We start from the raw sequence: 19,171 nt of genomic DNA on the forward strand, positions 1-19,171 counted from the left end.
AAGCCATGACTGGACTACTGTGGTCCCTGTTCCTGGTTCTAGTCAGCTACCTGAGCAGCTGCATTCTGGACCAGCTGGAGAGACTTTAAGGACCTGAAGAGGCAGCTCCCTAAAGGTGAATTACAATACCCCATCCTCGACTAATCTTTCTGCACCACTTTAGAACAGGAAGTTGCTAACTTTACCCAGGTGAATAAAGACGGACCTTGGGACGTGATTGATATGGGTGTATAAAGACAGACCCTGACAGAAGAAGACACCCAGGTTCCTTGTGCTACTTTCCCACTGACGTTAGCACACAGCCGTCCATCAGTATCGGGGCATTTTCACATTGTCAGCAGTAGCGGGTTTGACCCCCCGCTGAGAGGGGCGGGGCAGTCATCATCAGCATGACCTACAGACGAATCATGCTGGTCCTGAAAATCACGGGATGTTCATGCAGGATGAAAACAGCTCATTATTGGACCACGTCCAGAAATGGTGACCAGTTCAGACTGGGAACCCTCCGCAACAGCTGCTAAGCGTCTCCAACACGGTTGACCCTTATCAAGTATGTCTCCATTCCCCCCCCCCCCATCAAAGACCATGACCTGGCCAGGTGTGAGTGGACTCGCCGCTTAAGCCATGTTTAATTCTGAGCGTGGGCAGCAGTCCATCAAGTTTAGGCCCTTCTGTCCATCCACGTCCTGGCCGACAGATCTTCGTTTCCCATCTCAGCACCACGGGGAGCCTCGCCCTCCTGACCGCCATGAGAGGGAACCTGTTTGGTACACTTTCCTGGTGTGAAGAGTCCTTAAGAGGTATAAAAATGTTTCTAACCCATGACCCCGACGCGGGCTCTAAACCGCCAGTGGTCACGAGGGTGCAGCAGGGCCGATGAGGGACGCATTCCCGCTCTCCTTAGTTTCACCCTTTGTGTGCGCAGATTTGAAATGAACCTCAGCCATTCTTGATACAACGCAGCTGCTGGCCACACGGTGGCGACAAACTCCAGCAACAGCACTGCATTCAGGACCCAGGCACCGAAATGCCTTCCGCTTTGGTTTGACTCATTCATGACAAAAAAAACACAACAAACGCACAGAACTTAGTGACTGACATACCATCATTTTATTGTCGTTATACTGGGCTACAGACAAAAAAGGTGACCCAATACGGTGCAGCCTGCATCACTGCAGCTCAGTGTGGATGAGTTCCATTGAGCCGAAATGTCCCTTTAACGTTTCCCACCCCCTTCCCAGCTAACAGTTCACCGTGGTGACCTCTACTCTGCTGCCTCCTCTGGCGCTACATCACTGGCCGCCATGCTGCAATAATGGTGCGACTCTGCAATCCTCACAAACGAGTACCGTCTTACTGGACAAAATCCCCCTCAAACAGTCCTCAGAATCCCTGGTCCTCGAATCCAACAGTTAAGGCCACAGTAGACAGCTGTGCTCCGTTCAGACCTGCATCTGTAGGCCATCACTGCCTGAACCACTGAACACGGGACAAGGTCACGGCCTCCATTCTCCAACATAGCTGGATGAGATGATTCTGAAGGTTCAGACTGACTGGGAAACTAATGGGAAAAGTCAAACACAGGCCAGGCTGATGTGTGCCAAGAGGTCGGAGAGGAATCCAGCCGACTCATGTCTGGCCTGGAGGTGCTGGTTCTGATACACTCTGATGTCCAGACATATGAGGCCCAAATTGCCAGAGAGAACACTTTAGAGTTGTCACATGGTGTCCAGGCCCGCCGTCTGCCCCGACAGCCCCATATTTAGTGGGCCGAGAGATCCCCGCTCCAGGCTGGAGGAATATCTGGCCCCATCTGGAGAGGGCTTTCAGTGATTGCCAGACGACTCAGGACATTCCTTTCCAGCATTCTACAAACGAGGTATTAATGGGTGTCGAGTTTTCCCCAATCTTGAGGGACAAACGCCTTTGACAATCAGGTGTTAGCCAAAACCATGCTAATGCTAACACTGGGGTGTAACAAGCCCCTTTGAGCCACTCACACTGCAGGACAGTTTTGACAACAGTTGGACAGTGTCCAAGCTATGGACTGAGTGCAAGAGCAGGACACTTCGGCTTCCGTGCCAGTATGGCCCCTAGATACAGCAGCAAAGCCTGAATGTTAGCCAACCTTCTTTCATTCTTCTCCTCACTTCCCACCCTGGCATGAGGTAAAATATGGCGCCCAAGTGCAAAGCTCATTTGTGCTACATGTACGAAAGTAAAACTCAAATAAAGGGAGGAAGAGACGTCGTCACCTCACGCAATCATCCTCCAGGGTTCCGCAGTTGTTGGCTTGTTACTGTGGCCCAGGCCTGGAGTGGTTTCACATTCATTATGGGGATTCCCCTCCCACCACCGCTAGCCACGTTGGGAACCAGAGTCCAGGCCGGGCCAGTGCTTCAGTAACAGCAGGTGGCCTCATCTTCAGAGATGCTCAAGGCAAGGTCGAGCAGGACCGACGCTTCCCTCACCAGGAACTGTGCTGGCACAAGTCCTCAGGCAGCAGTCCCTCCGCCCCCGGGTTCTTTCTACATTAACAGCAGAATCAAGTCATGATTTGATGAGTCATAGCCTGTTGGAGGCTTTTCTTTCATTAGGACATGATTACATCCTCCTTTGTTCTTGGAGTGGTTCCTGGGCCTGCTAAAGGAGCTGGGGGGGAGGGGGGGGCTGAGCGTCACCTGGAGGTACAGGAACCCTGTCTGGGGGGGGTGTACGCAACACATCCTCCCTGAGCTCGGAGCACTGATAGATGGGATGTAATTTGCCCTCATCCCTACGGTGTGCGTGACTGCTGCAAAGGATGGGAGGGCGGGACAGACAGACACGTCTGCCCCAAAAGAAAACATCCATGGAGGACAGGAAAGCAGAGAGAAAAAACAACCAAAAAGGAAAAAAAATGGTTCAAATAAAGAGGTATTACAACAACAGTGCAAAAGAAAATAATAAAAAAAAAATAAAAAAGGAGAAATTCAAGCTTAATGCAAAACATAGCACCAAAAAAAGCATGCAATCAAATGAGGTATTTAGGTAAAATGGGGCAAAGCGGTGAGGAAAAGCCATGTGTAAGAAGTGAGTTGGGCGGCTATTGTGGTGCGTCGCGGTGGAGGCCGACAGCCGCTTTGGTAGACACGGGGCCTTTCCTTGCACCAGAACGCCGCCAGCACGTTCCATCTGCGTCCCAGAGGCAGACCAAGCCACGCCGTCGCGCCGCCTGTCAGTACACAGTATTACGCTTCAGAACCACCGAAACGGCAGGAGCCTTGGTGTGGAAGGCTGAGAGCATCACTCCTGTACGCACGAGTGAACGCAGGTGACCCACACGTTGGTGGTGACTCTGGCCTCCGTGTTACCACAGAAGTAACGGATCCAAATGGATCAAGTGCAAATATGATTCAGGATCCCGTTTCAGGAAATTTCAGGCAGAGGTGAACCCGGTTAAACAAAGGCCCCGACCCGACGGCCTCCAGCTGAGGCCAAGGGCTGCGGCCTTCCTATGACGCGCACGCACGCCAACCTTCCCCCACCCTGGAGGCAAACAGCAAGTCAAGAGAGGAATCGACAACCACCTGACCTTGTTCTTCGTTCACATGTGGCCAAAAGTGAATAAAACATTCGGGGATACACAGAGCAGAAAAGGAAAGATTGTGTTTGCGCAAAAACATGGAACAACAAAATGAGGAAAAGTGTGAAGGATCCGTCTTCTGCAGCGGCGTTAGCACGGCAGGCCGAGCTCAGCTCATCTGCACCTGAGGTTGGTTGGCTTTGAGGCTGCGCAGAGCTCGACGGGCTGCTGCGGACTTGGCGATCCGGTAGCTGCGGCCGACTCCTTTAAACTTGCCCTTCCCCACGACTTCCACCGTCACCCGCACCTTCCCGTCATAGGTCCGCTCGGCAGGGCTGCACACAGCACAAAAATGCGGGTCAGAATACCGGGGGGGGACTGCGCTCAGCGGCAAGGGAGGGGCACCTACCTGAATTTGGCTGTTTCTGGCTCCATCTCCAGCAGCTCCCTCACCGGCGAGCGCGGCACATTGGCGGAGAATTTCTCTGTAATGAAGAGAGAGCAAAGCTCATTCCCTCCTCCCCATCAGCATCGTCGCCAAGGAAACCATCCTCACCTATGAGCGGCCTCATCATTGGATAATAAATCTGCCACACCGTTTCCAGGGACATTCTGCTGTCCATGTAAATGGCCCCTGCCAGCGACTCAAAGATGTCTCCCATGGCCTTTGGCACCTCGATGTCTTCCTCCTTTTCCTCGTCTTCTTCGGAGCGCCGAAGCTGAGAAGAGTTGGGCAAAAGTTACTTTATGGGTGTGTCAATCAATCAATCATTCTTTATTTATATAGCGTCTTATACAATCAAAATTGTTTCAAGGCGCTTTCCAGAATCCCAGGGCCTAACCCCAGACAAGCAACAGTGGCAAGGAAAAACTCCCCTTTAACAGGAAGAAACCTTGAGCAGGACCAGGCTCATGTAGGGGGACCCTCCTGCTGATGGCCGGCTGGGTAAGAGAGGAGAAGGGGGAGGACAGATAGAGGATAGGATAGGTAGGAGAGGAGAGGGGTAGAGGAGAGGAGAAGTAGAGTGAAGGGGAGGTAGAGGAGAGGAGAAGGAGGGGAAAGAGGAGAGGAAAGAAGAGGAGAGGGAGAGGAAAAGGAGAAGGAGGGGGAGAGGAGAGGAGGAGAGGGAGAGGAGAGGCACAGAGCACAGAAACACACACAAAAAATATGATGCACAATCACTTCAGCGGGGCCGGAGGTGTCACAGTGGTACGCTACAGCAGCCAAACTAAATCCACCCGATTCCCGCCTCTGGATACACAAACAGATCCTCGGGATCACATGGGGTTCCAGAGCTCACCTCGGAATCCATTCCCTGCATCTCGTTCTTCTCCAACTGAAACTGCACAAAGTCATCGATGACGTGGAACAGCTCTGGTGAGATGGCCTTGAAGTACTTGTGGTAGTCGTACTTGACTGCCAGCGAGGCAAAAATGGTGTTGTTGACCAGTGCCGAGCGCAGGTCGGTCAGCACGCCGGGGGAGTGCTGCCGGGGATCTTCATAAAGGTGCTTGGTTATGAGGTAGTCTAGAATGGCGTCGCCAAGGAACTCCAGCCGCTGGTAACAATCTAAAGACGACCCAGGGAAGGGAGAGGAGGGCGAGTTAGAGTGCGAAGGGGTGACAGTAAAAAGGTGGACATCGTATGCCCCCCACCTCAAGAGGAACTGGGGGTGGGGTCTGACCTGTGATGGTGTTGTAATGGTAGGAAGCGTGGGTGAAGGCCTGCAGCAGGTAGGCCTTGTTCTGAAACGTATAATTGATCTTCCTCTCAAAGTTCTCAAAGCCAGAGATGAGATGGTGGAGCGTGTGCTCAGCGTCAGGGTGGTCCAGCATGCTGCGGGGTGGGATCTTCAGCCAGCCGTAGCACAGATCCACGGCCGTGGTCCTGTGACTCCGCCTGGGGCCCGTCACCACCCCCTCCTCCAACGGCAACACCTAGGAGCAGAGGAAGACATCAGGAGGGAACGGCAGCTGCTGCTCTGGTACAGGCACACAACAGTCGGGACCATCATCAGCAGAGGCCTCCTAAACAGGGGTAGCAAGCATTTGAGGCCACAATCAGCGGAAAAAGCAGTGTTTTGCTGAACTCGGAGCACAGCAACAAGAGGTTGGGGCTCACCTTGAGGCCCAGCGAGCACAGAAACATCTGGGCCGCTCTCTCTCCACAGCTGGTCAGATAACATCCCAGCAATGCCTCCACACAGTCAGCAATGCTTTTGTCAGCTATGCACTGCTCAGTGTGCAGGTCATACGAGATGGTCTGCTTGCCGAGATCAACCCCCAGGTTCTCCTCTGACGGGTTCCAGAAGCCCACCACAAAGTCCTCCTCCTCCCCAGCCTTGCTGGGATCGAGGTAGCACATGGCGTCCCAGGAACTGTAGTCAAACTCCTCCGCCGATGGCCCGCTGCTCACTGATTCCGTGTGGTATGGAGCCGTGGTCGGGTGCAAGCTCTTCTTGTTGGCCTTCCACTCATATGACGACTCCAGCAAGGGGGAGGACCCAGAGGACGGGCTGAGGTGTGGAGGGAAGGCGCTCAGAGAGATCTTCTTACCAAACGCACCAGATCCCAACAACATGTTGTCAATGAACTTGATGTGCTCTTTGTAGTACTCCAGGTCCTCTTCCATGTTGACATCATCTTTTGGCTCATCCTTGAGCATCAGCTCATCCTCCAGCTCCTCAACCTCCTCCTCTTCCTCATTGTAGTCATTTCCTGACTGCCCATTGGACAGATTCTCCTCCTTGGTCTGAGGGAGAGAGAGAACACAGAGACCACAGGTCAAATAAACACCAGCAACAAGGAAGAGACAAGCGTAGGAATACAAGTGCCAGACGCATTCAGCTTTAGGCTCGCAAGTGTGATGAGTTCACGTGACAACATTTCAGGTGTCCTCGTGTGCAAGATGTGCACCACTGCTACCATCCATTCATCCAGCAAACAACAGGGTCCCCAAAGACCTGTGCTGGGTTGGGAGCGATCATCATGTGTGTACCTGAACCTCCACATGCCGGTTCAGAGTGTCGGCCCTCCCTCCTTTCAGGTCACGCGTAATTTCTCGACATGGTGTCGCTAGCAAAGGAAAAGTTGTCCATTTACTTTTCAGAAGCACTCTGTGTCCATGGCACTTCCTCTTTAGAGAGAAGAACGACGTAATCTACGGCGTCTTTGCTCAATAACTGAGAGGACATGCGTGCGCGCGTGTGTCGATGCAGTGAGGAGAAAACTTTAAAGTTATCCACAACAAATCGCTGAATGGCTTCAGATCTGAGATCTGACGCTGCTCATGATTAATGGAAATTGTTATCAATCTTTGTGCAACACACGACCCCCCCCCCCCAAACACACACGCTGCTGTTCAAGGAAGTCTAACCTCTGCACAGTCCAGTTTGTCGTTATTGCTCTTTTCTTGGTTGACGATGTAGCCTGGAGGAAGCCAGTTAACTGGGGGGTCAAAGATGGACACAACCATCCTGCTGGGAAGCCCCTTCTTCTTGCCCAGGCGGTACAGGTTACAGTTGCTCACCTGCACAGCACAAAGCATCAAACACGGATGGGTTAGAATGTCCGCCAGGCAGTCCCGCTAACAGGGATCTCCCTGGCCACCCCTCACAGCACAGCATATGGGAATACCTTATTTTCACAACTATAAGGCGCACCTAAAACACTCAGATTTTCTCAAAAATCGACGGTGCGCCTTATTATATGGAGCGCCTTGTGTGTGGAGTGAGTTCCAAAATCTGCTGTGCACCTTTGGTGGGTGCGCTACGGTAAACGTTCCGCCAATCGATTAGCGGCACACCTACGCGTAAGGATCCCCTAAAATGGCGCCGGTCAAGCGACACGCGTATGAATGAGGCTTACTTTAAACTGCAGGCCATCAAATATGCGGCTGAAAATGGCAATCGAGCAATCTTAGTGTTTTCGCTTTATGAGGAGGCGGCATCTCTCCATACGCGCGAGGACAACTGTTGCGCAGCGGCTGCCTGTGGATTACCAGGAGAGGGTGGCCATCTTCTGCACCTACTGCCACGACAAGATAACCGCGCCCAGCCACATCACCAACATGGATGAGATCCCTCTGACTTTTGACATCCCTTTGACCCACAAAGTGGAGAAAAAGGGACCAGCACGGTGGCGATATGCACAACGGGGCACGAGAAGTCGTCGTTCACTGTGGTTCCCGGCTGCCACGGAAACGGACAGAGCGCTGGATGACGGAAGGTGAACACTCCTTCACAAAGACTATGAGGCAACGGTGGGCAAGTTACGCCACCATATGTGGGTGGATTGTAGACGCATGGGCTATGATACCGTCTTCATGTATTGGAAGAGCTTTCACAAACTCAACGCTGAACCGGAACCGGTCGGTGAGTCCGATTCAGATGATTAAGAAGAGGAATTCGGGATGTTGGACATTGAAATAGTGAAGCTGTTTAATTCAGATACAGAAGATGAAAACTTTGATGGTTTTGTGGCAGAAGAATGAATATTTTGTTCAATAAATATGTCGAAACTCACGGTTTTACTTCCGTTGTCATTTTTTACTGTATGTTTCAGCATGCGCCTAATAATACGGTGCGCCTTGTGTATGTTTTAAATACAGAAATAGCACCCATAACTGAGACTGCGCCTTTTAATACAGTGCGCCTTATGGTCGTGAAAATACGGTATATTTACCTTCTTGCTGCGCATATAGCTGAGACGTCCTTCGTGAGCGTCGGGGTAGGTACAGAAAAGGTATGTGGTGATGGCGTGTTTTAGGAACGAGTCCCCGAGCATCTCCAGCCGCTCCAGGTTAAAGCCGTCGCTGGCATTAGACAGAGTTAAGGCCTGCAGGATGAGACCCGGGTTGGGCCCCAGGCTTTTGTCTCCAGACACAGATCTGTGTTGAGCGGCAATGCGCGGATCAAAACAAGGTGCAGTGAGAACACTGACGGCAGCGGCTTCCCAAGCGCAGACTGAGGTAGCATTATCGTTGTGGTCCGAGGTCCTCCCAGTCGCATGTTCATCACTCCGTAGCTGAGGACTGGAACTGAGCTCTTGTGAGCTGTAAGAAGGCTGCATGCAGACTGAGGTAGCTCTTTGTATGGATTCTGGGCTCTGCAGTAAAGGTGTGCTGGACTTGGAGGTTTGGCAATTCTCATATTGGTGAAGGTGCTCAGTGTTGAGGCGGCCGTCATCACAGGCTAATCGGGCAGTGCTATTGATTGAGTTCATCACGCAAGTAGCTTCTGCTGGCTCACAGGGAGACTTGGTGGTGGGGGAGCTGAGGGATCGAGTCACCTGGTCTTTACAGGGATCTTCAGCATCCTTGCTGAAGCACTCAGGAGAGGACTGGAAGGTTTTACCATCAATCGACCTCTTCCAGCCAAAGTCAAGGTTTGGATATCTGAGACACAAAAACAGGAGGGAAATCGTGTTGCTGATGTGCACGATGTAACCTTAGTAACTTCAAAACAAGCGACAATTGACAAGTTTGTGTTATACGTGGCGGCCACCTGAAGTCTGGGGGTAGGGTCCGTGCTCCCACTCCAGCCTCAATAGCCGTCTGAGCTCGAAGCTCTTCGGCGGTCAGCAGGCAGTGGAGGCGGTAGAGGATGCTAGGCAGACACACGGCCTTCCTCCACAGGGAGGCGGGGATGGGGTGGATAGCGCAGAGTTCTGGAACTAGGATCTGAACGAAAACCAGAGGGGTAAAGGTGAAAACCCCAGCATGCACCATTTTACCAACAGGAACTCTTGAAAAACAAGTCCAAAAGCTAAAATGAGGGTTTGGTTACCTGTTTGTTTTGGAGGCTTTCCCACTTTGCCTTCCTCTTTTCTGCACTGCTGAGAGGCAAAGCTTTGCCCTTCTGGTTCAAGTGTCGGGGGGTTAGCAGGTTCAGCCTAAGGAGAAAATAAAAGCCTCACATCGTTCCCTCAGTGGGACCATGTTCTCCCCCTTAAGCCAAATTGATGCAACCGTACAATTTCATTCAAAGTGTCACGAAAGCGTACACAACACAGCCAGGACCAGCCTGGATCTGGCCTGGAGGACATGTACTCATCTCTGTTTAGATACCATTTAGCTCAATTGTAATTAGTCAAGGTTCTTGTGTGCTTGTGCGGTGAATAAAGCAGCTCTTCTCTCCGAGTGGGAAAATGAGCAGCCGACATCAGCATACGCTGCAGCTCGTCTGGTCTCGGAGCCCAGACGCCCCAGAGGAACGTAGAGGGCTGAGCGGGTTTCAGAAGCAGCACAAGATCATGCCATTTAATGTGACGGGCTGACCTGGAAGAGGTGTGGTCCACATCCAGGAGTGGTTGATTCAGGTTGGTGAGGTCCAGGTTGTACTTGGTTTTGTAGTACTCTGCAAATGTCTCGTATTCCGGGGAAGGGAACTTGCTGAGCGGCGTCAGGTCTGTATACACATCAGCAACATAGAAGCGATGAGGCTGGTCGAAGTTGCGATACCTGAGGAGAGGAAGAGACACGGCTTAGACTTTAGCCCAGGCATGGGCAAACTACGGCCCGGGGGCCACACGCGGCCCGTTAAACGTTTTAATCCGGCCCGCCAAACTTGAAAAATTAAATGAATAAACCTTGTTAATGTTATATTTTCACTGCAATTCTGGTGTTTTCCCACTAGAAAAAAGACAGTCAGGAGGAGAGTGATGGTGATATCCTGAAGGATAACAGAACTTTCAGTGCTTTAAAATAGAAATGGTTATTAATTTTTTTTAAAAAGGCACATTTTATTCATTGGATTTTAAGTGTTTTAAGACTCATTCCAAAGTCAGATATTTTGTTGTAATGCTTCTCTTCATTTTCATTTGAAATTAAAGCACATGTTTTCTCCATATCCCAAGATGTGTATTTTTTCTCCAATGAGGTGAGGTTACCAAAGCACTCCATCCATCCATCTGCTCCTGGTCCGGCCCCTCTGTCAAATGTTAGAACCCATTGTGGCCCACGAATCAAAATGTTTGCCCACCCCTGCTTTAGCCTCTTCTTACTGTGACTGCTGCACCCACGGGCCACTGCCGCCACCACCGTACCTTGGAATAATGACAGCATCCTGGTAGTCCTCCAGCTTGAAGCTGAAGGGATTCTGCTTGGTGTACTGTGTAGTAGGAATGCCAGTACGGGCCTCAGACTTTTCAATGTCTTCCATGAACTGAAAGTCCATGTCTAGTGTGTTGGAGTTCCCAACTGAAATGAAATAAGAGGCTGCTGCAGTAGAACTAGTCCAGTTTTGCTGAGAACCTCAAACGAATACGAACTCACCAATGTTTAGAGGTAAGACACAATATGCCGAGTCGGCCTGCGAGGGCTTGAACTCCAGTGCAGGTTTCTCCAGCCGCAGGATGTGAGAAAAGATGTAATGGTGCAGGCGCGTGATGAGGTCCAGCTGAGCTGCAGTGAGCGAGAAGCCAGATTTCTGCAGCTCAATGGAGATGGTCACCTCACCGGAGCGGGTGTACACTGGAAAATGCGGGATCTTGCGGGGAAAAAGTGTCAATAGTGGGGAATTCCTCATCAAAATGCACAAAAGTCAAAGAGGTTGGTGTCACACAACATACCTGAGGTATCGGTTTGGCTGTGAGGATCCCAAAGCACCTGGTGGTGTCCTCGGGTGGGTAGAGCTTCCTGCGGCGGAAGTTGAGCTCATCTGGTAGAGGGGTGGTGAGGACCATTCCAATCACATACAGGTAGTATATCTGATCCAGCACAGCATAACTGTCCCATAGACACTCAGGGATCTGAGGAGGAGGAGAACGTTGAAAACGCGTATTTGTCAATGAACCAGACTGGCTGGGTTAAATCATGAGAGACATTTACTGCTTTTGGGTAGCACTGCCTCCTTTTGGTGGAACCAGGCCTGCCTGGTACACTGGTCTCCTCCTCATCGTGAAGGTCCAGCTCCTCCTCATACTTCACCGTCTCTTTCCCCACAGGCATCAGGTGATCATCCAGTTCCCCTGACAAACAAAAGCAAGAAGCCACCGCTTAATGGTTCTGACCATTCAGCAACCGTCTCATTCCAAAAGAACCACCAGTGTGGGGGAAACACCAGGACTGCCGCATTAATATTCAGCTCTTTTTAACGCTAAGGAATTTAATGACAAAAATCAACCTCTATTTTTATTTGACAACAACATGTCTGAGGAAAAGTGTCCATACCCGACACAGCACCTAACAGCCAGTGTTGGTGCTCCTAACTCTAATGTTTAAGGAGGGCAAGACTCCACAGATGTGAGCCACCATTTTTTGGAAATCACATTTTACAGAACGCGTTGGACGTGTTTACTGATGCTACTTGAATCTGTGTGTATGTCAAAAACAGGCCTTCACAAGATGGTGTTACCTATTTTACCTTTATGGCGTTTACCTATTTTGTGGAGTTTCTCACAGCACAAGAGTGCGACTGCTTTCTCGGCCAGCCTGATACAGTTCATGATGGGGCCCTGTGGGAGAGGGAGACACGTCACGATCAGTGGCGACATACAGGCTTAACACTACAGGTGATTTGCACATGCTGGGGCAGTTAACTCTCCACACCAAATGTTGGATTGACCTCTGGAAAACCTTCCGCTATTTTCAAGCATGCACGATGCTTCGTGTGCATGGTTCTTGGAGAAAGAATTCGCCTTGAAATGTGGACTAATTGCGGAAGGATTCCTCACCTTAACGGGGATTCGCAGAGGGGAATTGATGGGCAAGTACAGCCTGGACTGGAAGAGCCCGCTCTGTATTTCCACAGTTTTACACTTGGGTGCCAGGTGTGTGAATGGATCGCTGGGAAGCCTCGCACAATACCTGGGCAGCACAGCAGAAAGAGAGGAGATATTCCGTGACTGCAGGCGTGTAAGGGTTGTCTGCATCCTTGGACCCAGCTCGAAGCTTTCACCCTACCTGTTAATGTGCCCAATGGCTGTGTTGACAGTGACTCGGGGTCCTCCGTCCTCAGAACGGAGAACGTATGGGGGGATGATGTAGTCATCGTCGAACACTTGCTCCACCTCAAACTCGCTCACTTCCACTGACTTGGAACACTTGTTTCTTAAGATCTGCTCACAGGTAAATTTGGCTTGATCAGAGATCTTCCAACTCACCAGAGGTCCCAAGTAGCCAAAGGGAAAAAAATAAAAAAATAAAACAGACTAAAAATCAAAAAAACTGATGGAAAACATCACCTTCTCTATGGCTTTGTAGGTACTGAGATCTTCTTTAAAGACCTTGGTCCTCTCACTGTCAGCCAGCATGATGTAGTTGGACACCGGCGCCCGGGCTCTGCCTTTGGACTGGACATAGGACCTGTACTCTGTAGGCAGGTCGAAGCGCACCACCAGGTTACACTTGGGAATGTCCACGCCTTCCTCAACGATGCTTGTGGCAATCAGTAGGTTGGTTTCGTGCGCTCGGAATTTGCGGAGGACCTGTAAGATGGTGAGACATTCCATTATTTTCCATACATTCTTAAATAGGTTACTTTATTTTATAATCAAACACACACACAAAGCTTAAAGTGATGTATTGCTTTTATAATTCTAATAATTGATTCAAATGAAATAAAATACAATCTCAAGGGTTGAGACATGCGAATAGACGATGCTGCAGCACTATTCTAACTTTTGGATTTTGTTGAGATAGTTTAGCCTTCATGGATTGTGCAGCTGCTAAAAAACTATGTCAGTATCTCTGAGGAAGCCACGGGAGTAGCTGTGGGGGTTAATATGGCTGTTGAGGCCAGCATGGAGACTGATGACATCTTTATCCTGCCTCCAGTCCTGTAAGGTCGTGGTAAAAAAATGTAAAGGAGGCTGTAGTAAAGGAGACCGTAGTAAAAGGGTGTAAAAGAGGCTGTAGTAAAGGAGTATAAAGGAGGCTGTGGTAAAGGAGGCCGTAGTAAAAGGGTGTAAAGGAGGCTGTAGTAAAGGAGGCTGTGATAAAGGAGGCCGTGGTAAAGGAGTGTAAAGGAGGCTGTGGTAAAGGAGGCCGTGGTAAAGGAGGCCGTGATAAAGGAGTGTAAAGAAGGCCGTAGTAAAGGAGAGTAAAGGCTAGCATGACTAGCATATGCTAAATACACCAGGGCTAAGATGCCATGGCTTGAATTAACCCGTCATCCATACATGCAAACATGGGGTTAAAAGGTCTCTCGTCCATCTATCGTCGTCTCTCGCTCTCGTTATGACCAGTCACCATCAGCAGTGACATCAGGGATGTGTAACCTAGTCCCACAAGAGGCCAGCACAGTTTTCCATATGTCCAGGTAGACAACCGTCCTATCCTGGCATCTGTTCCTATGGCGACAGCAGCTTTCTGCCTGTTGGCAGAGACTACCCTGCTGGAGTGGGCTGGAGGATCGGGCTGGAATGCCCTCGTCTCCAGAGTGTTCCCGTACCTCTTCCTGTTTCCTGAACTCCACTTCCATCTGCTTGTTCCGGAGCTGGTATTTGCCAATGCTGTGGCCGGTGATGAAGTTGCTGCTGATATAAGCCAACTCCGGGTCCTGTTTTCCTGCCTCTTTGATAAGCCTGGAAACAACGAATCCCAACATTATTTTATGCCGTCACCAGTTTACAGACCCAAGGGAGCTCATGATCTGGACCAGGTTTCTTTCTGCATGTGATATTTCTGTTGTCGAAAAAGGTTTCTGTTCAAGCAGAAGCAGAGAGAGACCTACCGGTTTAGGACAACGGCGGTGTACCGCCTCTCCACAAAGATAATGCCACAGAGGATGTTCGTGAAGGGTGAAGGGAAATTGGCTTCAGGCCTCTCTTTGGCCTCAACGTCCTCATCTTCATCCTCATCCTCAGAGTCGCTCCAGGAGACATAGTTGTCCTGATTCCGGTTGTTGTACCACTCCACACTTTCAAACTGCTGCCGCTCAAAAGGCTTGTACTCTCGCAAGATCTCCAGCAGCCGGAGGACCTTTGGGGTCACAAACTTGAGGTCCAGAGAGGTGGGGGAGAAATGCTCCTCACAAAGGGCATGAACTTTGCGCAGGATTGTGTCGGTGAAGAGCAGGAATTTGCGACTGAGCTCCTCCTGCTCATGTTTGATGTACTTTTGAAGCTCTCGTACCATGATGCCAGCCGCCTTGTCTGCACACCAGGGCCCAAGCACCTGCAGTACAGCCAAGCAGTCGGCCAAAACCTACAGAGCACAAAGAGACGGTGAGGAGCGGCCAAATCAGCGTGCTTTACCCACCGGAGCAGATCTCACTACTCATCAGCTCACTACTCTCATTTACAGGTTTTGCAACTTTATCAATCTCTGCAGAACTCCAACCCATTCCCACCCAGTGCCACCATTTTGGAAGGTCACTTCCGGTCCCAGCCATATGACTGTCCCCGGATCACTAACACCAGGATGCTGAGCACTTGGGCCACCTGAACTTAGACATAGAATTTAGTCTCCCTGGTTTCTTCCGGGCTGGTTACAAGAAAACTGACCTACAGCATAAAAGCTAGCCGACAACAACGCGACCAGAAAGTTAACAAAACCCGGATCCTTTAAGCTGGTCTGGTCTGTAGCTGATTTAAGCTCTAACTTGTTTGGAGATGAAGGTGGGGTTGTGGTCCTCTCTGGTCACGCAGATGTTGCAGTCACCCAGGAACCGTAAAGCTTCGTCCAGTTCAGCCTGCAGCCGGGAGCAGAGGCCACTCTTGTCAACATAAGGGCCACAGTCCAGAACCATCTCCCTGGGCTGGGACGCGTATCTGAAACACAAGGGAAGGACTGAGACTCTGACCTTGCAAAGAAGACAAGAAATGAGCATCTGGCGGTACCTGTCCAGGACCACAAGATCAGTGGCCGTTTCAGCATTGCTCTTCAGGGTCCTCTCCAGATTCTGGATCTTTTCCTCCAGTTCTGACGGGTCGCACTTTCCATTCAAAATGGAAGCGGTCAGGCCCAAAATGCGAGGGCTGTTGGTAACACCCTCAAAATACTGCAGGTGTGGAAGAAGGCACCGAGTTCACGCAATCATGTATCACGGATCCAAGGATGCGTCTACAGAGAACGCAGTGCCTCACCTTCATTATCTCACAGTAGGGATGGTCAGCGATGGCCAGGTGACAGTCGTCAAACACCACCAGGTTGATTTTAGACAAAAGCAGGATTTGCCTTTTCAAAATGTACAAAAATATGTGGCAGGTCATGACCAGCACCTGCATGACAGACAGACAGATAGGAAATGATGAACGGCAGTAGCAGTCGCGGCGTGCGCCCGGGCAGATGCCCTGCGAGCGAACACAAGTTCAGCTTCCTTTGACCTTTTCAGGGTGGGGAGGGAAGGATGCAACTGCTTCGGGGCCAGACTAAAGAGGGCAGGAGATGTGGGAGCACAGGACACTGAGCAGAGAAATAAAACAATGTCAGCAGGAAGCAACAGAGGCGCTCAAGTCCTGCAGGGAGAACTTCAGTAACAGTAAATGACACCTGTGGCTGTCCTGCGAGTCTCCTGCGTGCCGTGGTGGGGGTGGGGGGACTGGGAAGACACAGGGGGGGAAGACTGAAGGTCTTACCCAAACATTATAGTCACGTCCACGTTTGCAGGGTCTGAAATAAGCAATGGCGATAATCAGCTACCTGATTCTCAGTCATCTCCTGACTCCAACGTTGGTCGGTCCATGTTGCGGTCATCTTCTCAAGGTCCGAGTACTCTCCCACCTGGAGGTCGGAATGAGTCCTGACTGCGGCTGCTTGCTCCGCTACAGACGCAGCTGAACAAAAAATGGGTAAACTGTTGCTCAGGCCCAGGCGACAGACATCATTACAGCGACCAAGCTCAGACTAACAACGTAGGTGGATTCAGGACTCATCGTTGAGTATGTGGTGAACGGATCTAGCGCAGAGGCGCATGTTACCTGTGTTCACCAGAAAAACGGTCCGTTTTGCAGCCTCCCTGTAACATCCTCGGATTTGGTGGGAGAGCTCTTTTGTTAGGAGTACTGCAATAAACGTCTTCCCTGAGCCAGAATTCAAGCAGACGATAGTGTTGTGTTCGAGAGCTGCTTCGAGAAGTTCTACCTGTAGTGGGACAGAGCAGAAGTTGCCGTAGAGGTTGACAGCTTCCGAATACGAGCAAGCAGACGGGATCATCTGAAATGCCCTCCATCTTCTTACCTGATATTTCCTAGGTGTGTAGATGTTGTCATGGATAGCCTCCTGCTGCCAAGGCAAACCAAAGAAAGGTCCCATGGGCGAAGCGGCAGGGGTGACTAACTGTAGGCCTGCCATGCTTCCAAGACGCGAGGGGGCAAGACTCCTCCAGGCGTCCACTTTATCTCATTTCATCATCCTCGGCTTTCTACAAGTTCACTGGTAGAGCAGAAGAGGCAACCGTTACTGCTGGACTACTGCAGACAGCAGGAACAACCGCCTTTTCGGGCGGATTCGGTCCGCATGCGCTCTCCGAATCCGCATCTCTCCAAGAAGAGAAGCGATTGCAGCAAAGCAAAGATTATTCCGGGGCACGCTTCTGAGGAATCCCAAATTGTAACAATCGTACTTACAGGAGATTACTGACACTGTCTGCACCAGGAAAGAAAGCATCATTCTGGGCACCGTGAAAGATCTCCTCCAGCATTTAGGAGACCTCACTAGACCTGGTGGAGCACAGAGAACAGCAGCAAACTCAGACAGAATGGTGGCTGTAATCAAAGCAACGAGTCTGTCATTTGACACGCAGCGAGAAGAGCAGACGCGGGGACAGGTGTGACCCAGTGAGCTGTACGTGAAGGATTTCATCGTCTTTCTGTGTGGCGGTAACTATGGTTACCAGCCGGCGTGTCCACACACAGGAGCCTCGGGCGACATGTGCTTAGTGTGGAACTTGCAGCAACTCGTCTCACTCGTCTACATTTGTTTTGGAAATGAGTCCTTCTTCACCTATTAAACCACTCTGATAGCGTTACGTCCTGCCAGGACATCCAGAGAAACTTGTCCCCTGCATTATCAGCACAGACCATTGGTGGGTAGAACATTACAGTCAGAGAATCTTTACAGTCACAATCAGCCACATCCACACATGCTAGCTACGGGACCCGTTAACCTTTCACTGGACACCACTTGAAACACTAGCCGGCTACTTGATGATAATTGTGATCAACTTGAGCTAACATGGATGGCTAGCATGTATCGAAACGGTGGAAACGAAGTGTCGCATAAAACAGAATGGAGGCTACATCAACTACAATCGATAGGGTATTCTTAGAAATGAGCTATTTAGTCGTCTACTGCAAGAGCTAACCTATATGAAGGGGAGAAACATTTTCAGATGACCATTAAATAGCCAGTGTGTGTGTGTGGGGGGGGGGGGGGTCAACTTGCGTCATCCAACCGGACAACTCAAAGCTTAGCTAGCAGTGTAAAATCTTACGCATCGTGCATATCTGGACTTCAAGAGCCAGAGAACGGACGTGCTCTTCAAACCACCACCGTGTGCGGGATTAATCTAAAGCGAGACACGGCTTCACAAGAAGCAGCGTCCAGCGAGAGACAGCCACAGTTCCCGGGACGCGCTGCTAGCATCGCAGCTAGCTCATATGTCGCGAGACTGCTACACGCAGTTGTGTGCGGTTATTTCGTGAATATGAGTCGTTCTGTGCGATTATAGGGCTCACCTGATGTACGTCTTTTAGTCTAACGTCTGGATGGAAAAGAGTTTCAATCATTCGCTCCACAAAGTCAACTATCACTCACTTGTCTCAGCTTCGTGGCTACGCGTCCACCGCGGGAGCCTTTCCTCCTTGTGGCTGGGCCGAATTTACGCCGAAGCAGCAACGTAAAATACGTAAGTGCAGGCTACGGCGGTGCTTCTTCTTCTCCTCCAAAATTCCTTCTTCTTCTTTTTCTTGTTTTTCTTGCCAGTTGTTGTTATTCTGGCAATTCTACACTGTCCCCTCCGTTGTGAAGGCGTCATCGCCGCTTCACGTCTGGGTTCTATTTGGATGTTCTCCTCGTTGGTTCCTCTCCTTTATTGTGCACTTTAACTCATTGTCTATCACATTATCCGAAGGATTCCTTACGATTTAGTGCTTACGATTTGGCCTTTTTAATTTTTTTTACTGACACCCTCTAGCCACCCCCCATATATAACATATAATGTATAACATCGCTGCATTACATACATCCTCAATCTTTCCACTCAACAAAGTCTGTTTCTGTGAGGAAACGTGAAAGTACAACAGGAACTTGGAGGCTCGTCTTAAAGTTGTTCCAGGTTGTCCTGTAGGTGGCAGCACTCCCACACAGCCAGTGCTGGAGTCCACTCAGCTCTGCTTTATTGGGGGGGGGGGGGGGGGAATACTCTAGAGACGTTCGCGCACAGCTTCAACTTGTTTTTGATAAGGGACGAGCAAACACCTTCCATAATTATATAAGCTAGGGTTGCCAAGAGGCTTTGAGCACAACACAGAGTACTGTAATCTAAACACCACCAAAATTCAATGTTTCTTAGCCCAATATTAAACATTTCCTGACAATTTTAACTTGTTATTTGGCTGGTTAGCTGACAGGCAGGCAGGCAGGCAGAAGCTGCACCAGCAATCAGTGGACCTCTAACCATGGAGAGGGTTTCTGAAGGAACGGGATTTGATGATGATCATCGT

General features: G+C 50.3%; 1 protein-coding gene across 4 annotated transcripts; it reads right to left on the bottom strand.

Annotated features, from left to right (window-relative positions):
• Positions 1-1,087: 1,087 nt before the first annotated feature.
• dicer1 (dicer 1, ribonuclease type III) lies at positions 1,088-18,553 on the bottom strand. 4 transcript variants are annotated; one of them, XM_057058930.1, is made up of 29 exons: positions 18,185-18,553; positions 17,075-17,167; positions 16,686-16,880; positions 16,427-16,589; positions 16,149-16,282; positions 15,593-15,727; positions 15,347-15,507; positions 15,109-15,277; positions 14,239-14,711; positions 13,957-14,089; positions 12,749-12,991; positions 12,468-12,622; positions 12,239-12,371; positions 11,944-12,019; positions 11,394-11,533; positions 11,135-11,314; positions 10,839-11,052; positions 10,610-10,763; positions 9,843-10,025; positions 9,352-9,457; positions 9,070-9,245; positions 8,249-8,960; positions 6,942-7,094; positions 5,688-6,317; positions 5,251-5,503; positions 4,867-5,135; positions 4,122-4,284; positions 3,975-4,050; positions 1,088-3,900 (listed from the first exon to the last, which is right to left on the bottom strand). In XM_057058930.1, the coding sequence occupies exons 3-29, from the start codon at positions 16,797-16,799 to the stop codon at positions 3,735-3,737; spliced, it is 5,664 nt and encodes a 1,887-aa protein (XP_056914910.1). In that variant the 5' UTR covers positions 16,800-16,880; positions 17,075-17,167; positions 18,185-18,553; the 3' UTR covers positions 1,088-3,734. The 4 variants fall into 4 exon arrangements, with proteins under 4 accessions (XP_056914910.1, XP_056914909.1, XP_056914912.1 ...); XM_057058929.1 differs by having other exon boundaries at positions 18,264-18,552; XM_057058932.1 differs by lacking the exons at positions 16,427-16,589; positions 16,686-16,880; positions 17,075-17,167; positions 18,185-18,553 and adding exons at positions 15,833-15,911; positions 15,999-16,047.
• Positions 18,554-19,171: the final 618 nt, after the last annotated feature.

This window comes from Takifugu flavidus, chromosome 16 (genome assembly GCF_003711565.1).
Source record: "Takifugu flavidus isolate HTHZ2018 chromosome 16, ASM371156v2, whole genome shotgun sequence".
Taxonomy (NCBI): Eukaryota; Metazoa; Chordata; class Actinopteri; order Tetraodontiformes; family Tetraodontidae; genus Takifugu; species Takifugu flavidus.

Bases quoted from the DNA above. Each gene is read 5' to 3' on its own strand.
- dicer1 (XM_057058930.1), bottom strand. From the start codon at position 16,799: ATGGCAGGCCTACAGTTAGTCACCCCTGCCGCTTCGCCCATGGGACCT. The intron at 10,026-10,609 runs GTACGGTGGTGG...TCCTCTCCTCAG, and splicing joins GATGCTGTCATTATTCCAAG to GTATCGCAACTTCGACCAGC. The intron at 5,504-5,687 runs GTGAGCCCCAAC...CTCTGCTCCTAG, and splicing joins TGTGCTCGCTGGGCCTCAAG to GTGTTGCCGTTGGAGGAGGG.